This window comes from Cibotium barometz, chromosome 51 (assembly GCF_041138505.1).
Source record: "Cibotium barometz isolate CiBa-2024 chromosome 51, ASM4113850v1, whole genome shotgun sequence".
Lineage (NCBI taxonomy): Eukaryota > Viridiplantae > Streptophyta > Polypodiopsida > Cyatheales > Cibotiaceae > Cibotium > Cibotium barometz.
Window position 1 is genome coordinate 12,957,369 of NC_141096.1, and position 12,932 is coordinate 12,970,300.

Here is a 12,932-nt window from a genome sequence, read left to right on the forward strand (position 1 = left end):
ATGTAAGTAAGATCACACTGCTTACATGAATCTAAGTGAATGCCACAAGATAGTCTCTTAGAGATTTGGCCAGGACAGCACGGTACACAGAGAAAACTGCATAGCATTAATTGAGTGTTTCTGCAGGGCTTTGTCGTAGTCACATCGTTCATCAGATTATAGCAGATTGGCGCACAACATAGGAATCGAAGGTTGGCTTAGATTTTCGCTGAAAGCAAGCATTTTCACATGTTTTACATAAGGTTTGCTTGAAGGTTTTTCACGAGAGGCACTTGAGGGACCGGTCTCTCCATGGCTGCTTCTGATGAAGCTTTGCATTGTTATCCGCTTTCTCTACCGGCCTGCGCATTGTAGTTAAAATTGTACCCAATCGGATGTGATGGAACGGGCAGCATTTTGCTGAAGTCGATAGAAGGCGATGGGGATTCCCGGGCTTTTGAAAATGCTCAAGCCTTACACTCAGCTCGTGCACGTCAAGAAATACTCTGGAAAACGCGTAAGCAATGATATGATTAAGCTTCTAATCATAGACCTCCTAATTTAGAATGCTTATCCTAATGCCTCTCCTAATCTACAACGCTTATGCTATTAGATCTCCTAATCTGCAATGTCTTTTCTCAGGTGGGCATCGACGCCTACTGCTGGCTCCACAAAGGAGGTACGCAAAACCCATCTTTTTTCCCTGCTTTTTGTTTTTCCAGATTCCATGGCAGAATTCGAATCCCTGTGAGGTCCTTCTTTGCTGCTTTTTCCAGCCTATGCTTGCAGTTTTGGTGTCTGCGAGCAGGACCAGAGGACCTTCTCTATGCAGCCCTGCGTGAAATATTGCATGCACCACATCGATATGCTTCGCTTCAACAACATCATCCCAGTGGTGGTGTTTGATGGTGGGCGCTTGCCTTCCAAAGCATCTACTGAAAATGAACGCCAGAGGTAACACAGAAAACCTCTTGATCAGCAAAAGTGCCTGTAAACTTAGGGTTAAAGCTGTGGTGGTGGTGAATTTGCCTCTCAGGCGAAGGGATCTGAATCTAGAGCAAGCCAGACTCAAGCTATCACAGGGTGATGTCAGTGGTGCTGAAGAGCTTTACCAGGTATGAATCTCTGCTATTTGATGATTAAAACGTCTCATATATAAGGATGTCAATTAGGCTAAATACAAGGCAATTCATCGACCATTACCCCACTTCTGCACTCAAGGGCTTTACACCTATGCTGACCATGGGCAGGCTAGATTGCCCCTAAGCCCTACCTATTGTGAAATACTCTAACAACAATGATGGGCTGGGTAGATCTGTAAAGCCCCTTGTTAAATACTAGCTCAATCTTATGGCATCTATCATGCCCATGCTGTAATATGAGGAATCTTTGGCCAATGAGCCACCTTCACTCTCTAGGCAATCCGAACAGACTACATGTCCATAATCTAATCATACATGCCTACTAGATCAAAACATGTCTATGGTCCATGTGCTCAGGCTGAACATTGTTCTCTATCAAATAGCTTATGTGCCCCTCATAACTTTGCTTTCCATATCATATCTACAGCCCTCCTTTTGAGATATTCTTTGCCAAGTTGCTCATGCACATTGCCCTGCTACATTCTCAGAGTCTAGTAGTGCCATGGCTACTTTTTGCTCCTATACATACATATATATACTACCACCACATTGTGTATGCATATGCATGCATATGCATGCATTGGAGATGGTGAGAAGGTAGTCTTGTCTTATTCCTTGTGTTCCCCTTGGCTCTTGGGCATTGGGTTGTAGGACTTGATATTGGATCGAGCTACTGACTTGACTGAGAGCAAATTGAGATAAAACTAGAGCTTGTGCATTAACCACAATGTGGTTCAATGCTTGTTGAGCATTGACATCACTAGAGAACATTGTTTTGCTTTAGTTGATAGGTTTGTGCTCATTATACTATTTAAAAGTCAATGTGATGGAGGGGGTTTGCAGTGAACTACGTTGCTACTGCAGTTTTAATCAACCCAAGAACTTGCACTCTAAGCATTGTGACCTTAATTTTTGTGTCGTTTATTGCGGTAGAACCAGTAAGACTACATAGAATGGTAATGTGACATCCAAAAAAATATTAGGCGCCTGCCTCAAAAGGGTGCCACATGGACATGTTTTCCCACTTGCAACCGCCTAAAGGGAAAATTTGACATAGAATGGTAATGTGACATCCAAAAAAATATTAGGCGCCTGCCATGTGCATGCCTCAAAAGGGTGCCACATGGACATGTTTTCCCACTTGCAACCACCTAAAGGGAAAATTTGGGCATACAGGTGGGGCAAGGTGCCTGTGGGCCAGCCACATGTGGTGGTGGGTCAATTGACTACCAACCAACCAGCCCTACAGTAGCCTATGAAAGGGCAGATAGAGGGTCATTTAGGAGCATGAATGGAGACAGTTCATTTCGGAGCATGAATGGAGACAGTCCAGCCACAGAAACCTAGGCTGATACGCAACTTCGAAGAGTAGTGTCAGCAATAAAAGCGCATCTTTCAGCAACATTTACATGGACATCTGTAGACCGTGTTTTCAGTCATGCATAATATCAGCTCATATGCACAACAATCATGGTCCGAATCTGATTTATATCTATAGACAGCTTTGTGTATATTCATGTTTTAAGCAATGTACAGTATTTTATGTCTTTGTCTTGTCTTCTGTGTATTTGCAGCATTCATGTCATAAGCATAAACCTTTGGTTAGCAACAATCCACAATCTTGTTGCCGCACAGTTATCATGTTACACTATGTTGCATTGGTATTAGAGTTTCTGGTTCGTCTAAGGCAGTTCAAACACACCAATGTACATGTCTAAGTTACATTGATATTAGAGCGTCTAGGTTCTTCCTAGACATGCATTAGGGACATAGTTACCGCGGAACGGGAACGTTCCGGGAATGTCGGATGCTGAACGGGAGCGGATCGGGAACATTGGGGAACGCCACGTCATATGAGGAGGGGCCAAGAGGAGGTAGGGAGAGAGTGGGGCAGCCAAGAGGAAGGGTGGAGTAGTAGGTGGAATGGAGAGTGTGGGGCAGCCAAGAGGAAGGGTGGAGTAGTAGGTGGAATGAAGAGTGTGGGGCAGCCAAGGGGGGAGCCAAGAGGAAGGGTGGAGTGGTAGGAGAGAGCAAGTTGCAACTCAGCAAAGGGGAGAGCACTCAGGCTTCAGCAAATGGCAAAAAAACAGCCGCAGCAGCAACAAAACACATCGCCGCCGCCGCCGCCGCCGCCGCCGCGCAGAGACAGTCAGGCCGGAACGCCCGGAACGCGTGTTCCGCCCTACGTTCCGGCGTTCCGGGAAACGTTCCGCCACGTTCCGCAGTAACCTAGGCGTTCCGCGCTCCGATTGCGCGTTCCCGGAACGCGGCATCTTCCAGACCGGCGTTCCGGCGTTCCAGGAAGGCGGAACGCCGTTCCGCGGTAACTATGATTAGGGATTGAATGTGACATGCATAAGCTCTGTGTCATCTTTCAGCCCTAAGCATACATAGGAACACCCCTAAGCACTACATAGGAACACCTGATGCAAGAACAAGCAACATAGACAGAGAGATGGTTGTGTATTTCATTATATTCATATATGTATAAAAAGGTTACAATATCTTGGCCTTAGGCCTTCCCAAAAGGGGTAAACAAAAGCCTATTCTATGATCTTCTTCATAGGAGTGAGATGTCTCAACAATGAGTAGGGAAAAGTCTTTTATAGGCTCTTTGGCTACCAGTCCATCTGGCCAATTACTTTTGGCCAAGTCTAGTGGACATAACACATAAAATCCTCCACCGACTTGAGGCATTTGGTTGACTCCATCCGTGTCCACACTAAACTTCTTCTTGAGCCTGTCTGACTGCATCTGTTCCACTTTGTCCCCTTGCCTTCTTGCCCTATCCCTGAACACAAACATGAATCCTTCTTGTTGAAACTGATCATGGCACCCTTGGCTCCATCCCCTTGGATGATCATCATCCCTTGGAATTGCTCCAAAAAAGCCTTCCTTGGCAGCTCCAAATGGTTACAGACTCCCATGAAACCCTTTCCTCGGGTTTGCTTGACACCAACCAGCTTCTGGGTTCTTGACACATGTTGCATTTCTCTCCTTGGACCTGTGCACTTCTTTTGGGACACCAACAATACTTAGCATAGTTGAGCCTCATTGCGACATGTGGAAGCTCTGTGTCATCTTTCAGCCCGAAGCACTGAACACCTGATGTAAGAACAAGCAACATAGATAGAAAATAGAGAGAGAGAGATGGTTGTGTATTTCAGTATATTCATATATGTATAAAAAGGTTATAATATCTTGGCCTTGGGCCTTTCCAAAAGGGGTAAACAAAAGCCTATTCTATGATCTACTCAATAGGAGTGAGATGTTTCAACAATGAATAGAGAAAAGCCTTTTATAGGCTCTTTGGCTACCAGTCCATTTGGTGGACTGTTATTGACCAGGTCCAATGGACATAAAACACAAAATCCTCCACTGACCTGAGGTATCTAGCCTTCATCCGTGTCCACACTAAGCTTCTACTTGAGCCTCTCCAAGCTTGGAAAATGCCCTAACCCTAGTGTTTTATAAATTGCAAATCAAGGATTTAGCATGTCCATGTGCTTGCACACTCAACATAGGATTACCACCATTCATAGAAGGTGCATAAGGCACACCCCCATTATTGTTAAAATAATGCATCTTCATATGCTGTCGTGGAGGTCGTGTCGGCATGTTTCTACAGCTGACCTGGTTCATGCACAAGTATATAAGTGTTGCTCTCTTTTATTCATTCAATCATCCAACAGTGCCCTATTTGCTAGCTCTTGTACTTTGTAACGTCAAGCTAATAAAGCTCTTGTTCTTGCTTGCAATCTTTCTCTCTCTCATGTTTATTTGCTTCCGCTTGTGCGCACTCTTTCATGGTATCATACGCTTAGGCTCTGGTTGTTGCACAATCTGCTCTTTGCTTCTCTCCTTCTTCAACTATGCCTTGCGTTTTCTGCTTCCCTAGATTCTCCAAGCTGTAGATACTTCAAACAGTGGCTGTGTTCTCTTCCTTAGCTGTGTTTTTTTGATCTACAAGCCCTCCTACCATTGTCAGCCAGCCCCCAGGCTGCGTTTTCTTCTATAGAGGCAAGTGGAGGAGTTCTAGCTGCAAATTTAGTAAGGGCATCAATTCTTTGGAAGGTTCTTGAAGGATATTTTTGCCAGACAAGTGGCACATCAGCTCTTCTCCCTCCAAGATCCCCTCCCCCTTTTGGTAGGAGGTTCTCGGTGGTGTGTTGTGGGTTTCTTTTGCTGCTATCCAGCCTGCATCTTCAGAGGGGGCTACTAGTCCCTAATTGGATCCTGTGGAAAGGTGCTTGAGAGAGCACGTGGATTGCTTAGCTACAGAGGTTGTTTGAGACATAGCTTCTTTGAGACAGATATGGGTCCCCCCTGCACGAACAAGGAGGACAAGCTTAGTGGTTCAAACCATGATCACTGGAAGCTACAGATGAAGGTCTGGTTCACACACAAGGGACTCTGGGAGATTGTTCAGGGCCACGAACGAAAGCCCGAATGCCCTACCAGCTCTAGGAAGTGGACTTAGGACCAGGAGGATGCCTTTCTTGTAGAACTTTCAGCTTGGGAGAATCAAGACTCAAAAGCTCACTCTGCACTTGTACGAGCCATCTCACCAAAGGTCTCCCCCGCCGTGCAAACATTGGATTGTGTTGCTTCTGTTTGGAGAAAGCTGAGAGATCTATATGCACAGGACTCTACAATGTGGTCTGTCAACCTATTGGGTCAGCTCTTTTCTTTGGAGTTTACAGCAGGGACTTCCATGCAGTCATTTGTGATGAAGGTTAAGATAATCCATGACCAATTATTGGCAATGGGTACTGCCCTGACCTCTTCTCAGTTAGCTGCTCTCTCCCTCATCAGGCTTCCTGCAGATTATGACATGGTTTCCCGAGCTTTTGCGGTTTCAAATCACAACACGTTCCCTCGAGTTTGATGATCTGTGTACTCTCCTCTTGGAAGAGGAATTCATCCTAGTTTCACAGGAAAAGTTGAAAGTTTCATCGTCTATTGGACTTGATCAGGCACTCGCGATAGTGCAGAAGAAAGTTCGGAGTCAGTGTTACAAGTGTGGTAAGAAAGGCCACCTGTCAAAGGATTGTCAATCAAAGGACAAAGGCAAAGCCAAGGACAAGGGCAAGTCTTCAAAGAAGGGCAAAGAAAAGTCAGAGGACATTGACACAGACTCGTCTAGTGATAACCCTAGCTCTCCCAAGGCCTTACAGACTGGAGAGAACATGACTGGTGTGTTGCTCTGATCCTAAGGGCATCCCCCTGCGTGTTGTCTTTTAGAAACGGCTTGTGGGCGGGAGAGGGGGCTTTCAAAAGCTCTCTTATATTAAATTTTAGTATGGGACTCGTGTGTCGGAGTTCCAAGTATAAAGATAAGCAAGTTCACTTGATGGTCCGAATGAGTTCCAGGATCAACCAAGTTTCCTTCATGGTTCGGATGAGTTCTAGAACTATTGGTTAGCAGAGACTATGGACAGGATGTGTTCCATGTTCATTTGTTTGAGGTTATTAGATGTGATGTGTTCACAGTTCTACTTTGAGTTTGGAGCCAAGTAGATTTTCTTTTGCTCTTTACAGGATCAACCAAGTTTCCTTCATGGTTCGGATGAGTTCTAGAACTATTGGTCAGTAGAGACTATGGATAGGATGTGTTCCATGTTCATTTGTTTGAGGTTATTAGATGTGATGTGTTCACAGTTCTAGTTTGAGTTTGGAGCCAAGCAGATTTTCTTTTGCTCTTTACAGTGGCATTATGTTTTCTGAAGACAAGAAGCTGACATGTGCATTTTCCGAGGTGTACTCAGTACTGGCCATGCTGAGGTGTCCATGGTCGCACCTTTGTCATCAATTTTCTTTTGATTTTTTTGCACACTTCAAGATGCAGAGGGGGTGCTAAAATAATGCATCTTCATATGCTGTTGTGGCCTATCGGCCTGTTTCTACATCCGACCTGGTTCATGCACAAGTATATAAGCGTTGCTCTCTTTTATTCATTCAATCATCCAATAGTGCCCTATTTGCCGGCTCTTGTACTCTGTAACCTCAAGCTAATAAAGCTCTTGTTCTTGCTTGCAATCTTTCTCTCTCTCATGTTTATTTGCTTCCGCTTGTGCACACTCTTTCAATTATGTGATGGAAGCAACTCGAGTCATGCTTGCTAATCTTGATGACGGGATTCCAACTTCTGACCATGGATGATTGTCGTCATCCCTTGTCTCCACATATGGTCTCCCATACATGTCATCCTTCTCTTCTTGGTGACCTTTTCACTGAAAACCTTGCCTTAGATCAATCCACTCCAAATCTGATGTAGAGATCTTCGCATTTGTTCCACTTTGTCTCCTTGCCTTCTTGCCTTGTCCTCGAACACAAACGTGAATCCTTCTTCTTGAAACTGATCATGGCACCCTTGGCTCCACCCCCTTGGATGATCATCCCTCCTTGGAGTTGCTCCTTAAAAGCCTTCCTTGGCAGCCCCAAATGGCTACCGACTCTCATGAAACCCTTTTCTTTGGTTTGCTTGACACTAACTAGCTTGTGGGGTCTTGACACATGCTGCATTTCTCTCCTTGGACCTATGCACTTCTTTTGGGACACCAACAATACTTAGCATAGTTGAACCTGATGCTTTGATACCACTATGACATGTGGAAGCTTTGTGTCATCTTTCAATCCGAAGCACTGCAAGTTTACATAGGAACACCTGATGCAAGAACAAGCAACATAGATAGAGAATAGAGAGAGAGATGGTTGTGTATTTCAGTATATTCATATATGTATAAAAACGTTGCTATATCTTGGCCTTAGGCCTTCCCAAAAGGGGTGACGCCTAAGTTGGCACCTAGTTCTAGTTCTTCACTTCATCAACCAATGTCATCATACGAGCTCAATTAAACTTTAATAAGTATGATGGTGAGTGTGATCATTCTGCACTCCAAGTATGATGGTAAGTGTGATCATTTTGCACTCATGTAATTTATACATCAATTCACTGCATATTTTTCATTGGCTAAAGTTGTAGATTCTCAAGCCAAAGTCTATTTGGCGGCTCAACACCTCCTTGGGGAAGCTGTAATCCGTTTCTTGGTGGTAGCATTGGTTGGGTCTTCATATAGATCCAACCACAGATACGACTCATTACTTACGGGATACTTTTGTGTCCGACCTCAAAGTTAGGCTCCTTCCACCTCGGTATTTCACCAATTTGGAGGTTGAGTTATATAAATTCTCCCAAAATGGATATCTTGTGTTGACCTACCCAAACAAGGTCATAACCATGGCATATCACTTGGGTAAGTCGGAAGACGACAAGCTAAAAAAGTTTCTCACGGGTTAGCATAAATATTCGGTTTCTTGTATGGAATTTCACGCCTCAGTAATATGATCAAGCTTTGACTTTGGCTTAGAATCAAGAAATGATGTTGAACAGAGGTAAGCCCAATCAAGTTTAGTCAAGTCTCAAATCCTAGCACTAGCACCCACAATCTTCATCTAGCCACAAAAACAGTAATGACAATAAGGACAATAAGTCTCAGAGCAACTCAGGTGGAAAGAAAAACACAAAGGCCTAGCCTAAAAAGACGCTTGAGGAGAAGGCCAAGGAGGGAATTATTGGACGTTGCCTCCATCCATATGAGCAAAAGCCGAGAACCATTATTTCTTTTGCCATCAAGTAGGCCATGGTAAGAAGGATTGCACTAAGTGGCAAGCTGAGAAAGCTACCCCTCCTTTAAACAAGAATGCGGTTCACCTATTACCCTCTTTGAATCTAGTACTTGGTGGTACTTATCATTTAGTACTGGGTGGTATTGGGTGGTACTTATCATTTAGTACTCGGTGGTATTTAATGAAAAGTAGGAGGGTGAGATTGAAGGGCAGAAAAGGCTCTAATCTGTGCTTATGGTACAACAAAGGGACAACGTGTTTTAGGCAGCTTGAAACGTGAAACCTCTGAAACGTGTGAAACGTTTCAACGTTTTAGTGAAACGCCCACTGAAACCTTCAGAGTGAAACGTCTAGATTTTTGGAACTTGGGTTGTTGGTGGCTTTCTTTTCCTTGAGTCCAAGAATAACCTTCCAGTAACTTTATAATAATGTTGGCCCTTTCATACACCTGGGCGCATGGCTGTTGGCCGGCTCAAATCTAGCCGCGCAACGTGTGGTGTCTGCCCAATGCTGACCGTGCTGTTGGGTGATAATCTCAAGTGCGTTGCAGGAATGACCAGGGGTGATTAGCGAGTTGATTAAAGGGAATGCCATATATATATATATAAAGATGGAACTCGTAGCCATGGGAGTGGGCCACAAAGGAGTAGCATTGTAGCTATAGTCATGTAGGACAGTGAAAGCAAGTAAGGGCAGGTATGGCGGTGAGAAACAACGATGGCAGGCAGAACAACAAGCCAATTAGTGGGCTATGGCACAAGAGTTGTAGAGCGCCATGAAAGCTTAAACAAGAGTTATAGAAGGGTCAATGGCACGTGAAATCGAATTTAATACAGGCCGTGTGCAGATGTCAGAGATGTAGGAGTGCAGGTCACGCTGTGGTAGCATGTGGAACATTAAATTTGAAGAATTTGTTTTTTATAGGTAAGTTTAATCCTTATAAATTTTAAGGGTCCATTCACACACAGATTCTAAGGTTGTTGGAGTTGTAATTTTCCTCAAAGATATGTTCACACAAACATAGATCCACTGCTCGAGTTTGGCCAAAAGGCATTGTATTTTTTTCACCCATGGTATGAGGGTAACTAGTGTACCCGAGCTCACCCAGAAACTAAAAATGAGTAGATGCATGCATGTGTGATTCTCGATGGATTTTGAGATAGAGTTGTGAGAGTAGTTGGCTCTCACACAAGTGCTGGTGTGCATGGGTTGGTGGCTTTCCCGAACATTGTGGTGTCTCAAAAAGGACAAGGGTGGATTCGCCTGAGAAAGTGGTGCTCAAACCAACTTGTTGTTATATATATATATGTATATATATAGGTGTTTCCCTCCGGCGTTTCAGTTGGTGCTTGTTACAGAGTGACGTTTCGGGTTGAAACTCCACGTTTCGGGGTGAAACGTTTCGGACTTGAAACGTTTTGTGGTGACGTTGAAATTTTGACATGGGTAGCTTTGAGGATGCTCTCTCTCCTCAGTGTTGTTGGCTACGTAGATGAGCTATACATTAGTGTCTCACAAATTAGTCATGGAAGAAATCACACTTGGTCTCTACACATCATTCATAAAGCTCAACAATTTGAGTTTAATGTTTGAAAGGTCACATTCAAGTGAGATTTCATTGTTTCTCCACTTTTGGGCCATGATTCTCGACAAGTGGTTCTGAGAGCATGTGCCCATTCTTGATTGGCGGCAGGACACCTTAACAATTGTTGACGGCAACACACTTTCACAATTGTTGACGGTTTACTTGAGCTTGTCATTATTCGTACGGATAGGAGCATTTCAAGAATCCTACTCATTTCACATGTTCAAGCCTAACGAGCTCTCAGAAAAGGAGCTGAGGGTGTGTTGATTTATGTCCTCGCTTAACAATCTATTGTTTAACCAATAACAACCTTAGAAAAAAGAAGTTTCAAGACATCATGTTGAGGAATGATCTCCCACTCAAGCTTCCACCCAGTCATCTTGAGGATCATCACATTGAGTTGGTTCTCAGGACAAAGCCACCTAATAAGTTTCCCTATTGTCTATCCAAGACATCGGAGAGCGAACTGGAACAACAGTTATTTCAATTACTCTAAGCTTGATTTATCTGCCCATCATCCTTGCCATTCATTGCACTCATCTTATTCGTGCAAAAGAAAGATAAGATTGCTTGTTTATGTGTGGACTACAAGGCACTAAATAAGTGTTCAATGTCCAAAATTAAGTACATTTTGAAGCATCTAAATGGTGCTAAGTATTTTTTTAAAATAGATCTCAAGAGTGGCTAACACTAGGTTTGGATTTTTATAGCTTGATCGACGTTCCAAAGATGGCTTTTCGGACTAAGCATGGCCACTATGAGTTTGTAGTGATGCCATTTGGCCTCAAAAAAGCACAAATAATGTTCAATAAAATGATATCTCGGGTATTCATAGAACTAATTGGAAAGTGTGTATTCATCTTCTTGGATGATATACTAATCTTTTCTACCACTATAAGGAGCATGAGTGAGATATGGAGAAGGTATTGCAACTTTTGCGAGACAACGAGCTCTACATTAACGAGAAAAAGAGTGCATTTGGCCTCTTAGAGGTCCATTATCTGGGATACGTGATCAGTGAGTTTGTATTTGCCTTGACTCTAAAAAGGTGCAGTCCATATTGGATTGGGATGTACCCAAAGTTGCTTAGGAAATCAGATTGTTTGTGGATCTTTGCTAGGCCGATAACACCCACATCGACAAATTTTTCAACCTTGCAATACCTCTTATAGATTTTCTCAAAGGCATGAAGATGCGTTGCGAGAATGGGTCTGTTTTATAGACAAGGCTCTTGAGGCCTTCCATGTATTGCTAAAAAGTGGCCTCCGAAGCACTAGTGGTCAAGCTGGTATCATGGGATGACACATTTGATGTTGTCATCGATGCTATCAACCTTGCCATAGGCATTATTTTACAACAAGAGGGTAGACTAGTGGTTGATTACAAACGCAAGTTGAATGATATCGTAAATAATTATTCGGTTTTAGGGGTGATCACAGTTCTCAACATTGAAAACCTTTTCATCACGGGTGGGAATTCATAGCAAAGATTGATCATTAGGCACTTGGGCACCCATTGGAGTGATAGGTAAGCTAGGTGGAGTTAAATCTTCCACAGTTTGGATGTAAGATTAAATGTCTCTGGCAAGAATAACATTGTTGTGGATGCTCTTAGTCGGACGTCCACCATTCACACTTTGGAGGGGTCGTTTATGCTAGAAATTCAAGGAAAAGATTTGGATAGTATGAAGGCATGGTATCCTGATATGGTAGAATTTGGGACTCCATACAGTTTGGTCCTCAGTTCAAAATCATTATATAGTTCTAGATGGTTGGTTATTCTACAAAAACTAGCTATGTATACTATGGGAGAAAAGATAGGCACTTCTTCATGATGGCCATGATTCTCTTGTTAGGGGTCATTAAGGCATCAATAGTACCTTGGAGAAGTTGGAGCGGTTATTCTATTGGCCAAAGATGAGAATAGATGTCTACTAGTATGTCCAAGCATGCTAGATCTACCAAAAAGTGAAGGTTCCACACTCAAAGCGGTCGGGTTGCTATAGCCTTTGTCTATTCCGGAGAGACCATGTCACAACATCGGTTTGGATTTCATAGGTCCTCTTCATTGACTCTGGGAACTAGGAATACATAGTGTTTGATCATTGTTGATCGGTATCAGTACATTTTGCATGCTCATTTCATGCAAGTAGACAACCATAGTAGAAAATATTGCTTGCTTGTTCATTCAACTTTGGTACCTAGTTTGTGGTTTACCATGGACAATTACTTCAGATAGAGATCTCTAGTTCAATTCCAATTTTTGGAGACTAGTAGTAGTCTAATGTATTTCATCCACAGGTAGATGGTCAAACAGAGAAATATAATTGGTTGGGCCTTTGATGTTCTCAATTGAATTGGTGTAAGCAATCCTTAATGTCACTCCTTCCCTCTAGCATTGGCAAGATTTAATATGAAGTAGCATTCGGTTGTCGTTTCTCGTCTCGACCTATGAGGATGGTGTTGCCATCATTCGAGGCCAACAAGACCACAATAATATTCTCAAAGATTATTGAGTCCGTTAAGGAGCACCTAACCAAAGCACATGAAACATACACTAGGCAAGCCAACAAGTCTTAACAAGATGTCAACTACAAG

At 43.2% G+C, this 12,932-nt stretch overlaps 1 protein-coding gene across 2 annotated transcripts in view; it reads left to right on the plus strand.

The window, feature by feature from the left end:
- Window positions 1-235: 235 nt before the first annotated feature.
- LOC147609343 (5'-3' exonuclease family protein) overlaps window positions 236-12,932 on the plus strand; it is a 34,956-nt gene continuing 22,259 nt past the window's right edge. Inside the window, exons 1-4 of one of the 2 annotated variants that reach the window (XM_086787676.1) lie at window positions 236-496; window positions 622-658; window positions 756-933; window positions 1,016-1,094. In XM_086787676.1, the coding sequence (XP_086643802.1) occupies window positions 419-496; window positions 622-658; window positions 756-933; window positions 1,016-1,094 (372 nt within the window). In that variant the 5' untranslated portion in view covers window positions 236-418. Of the gene's footprint in view, window positions 497-621; window positions 659-755; window positions 934-1,015; window positions 1,095-9,245; window positions 9,675-12,932 lie in introns of those variants that run through there. The other variant, XM_086787678.1, reaches the window with a different exon arrangement.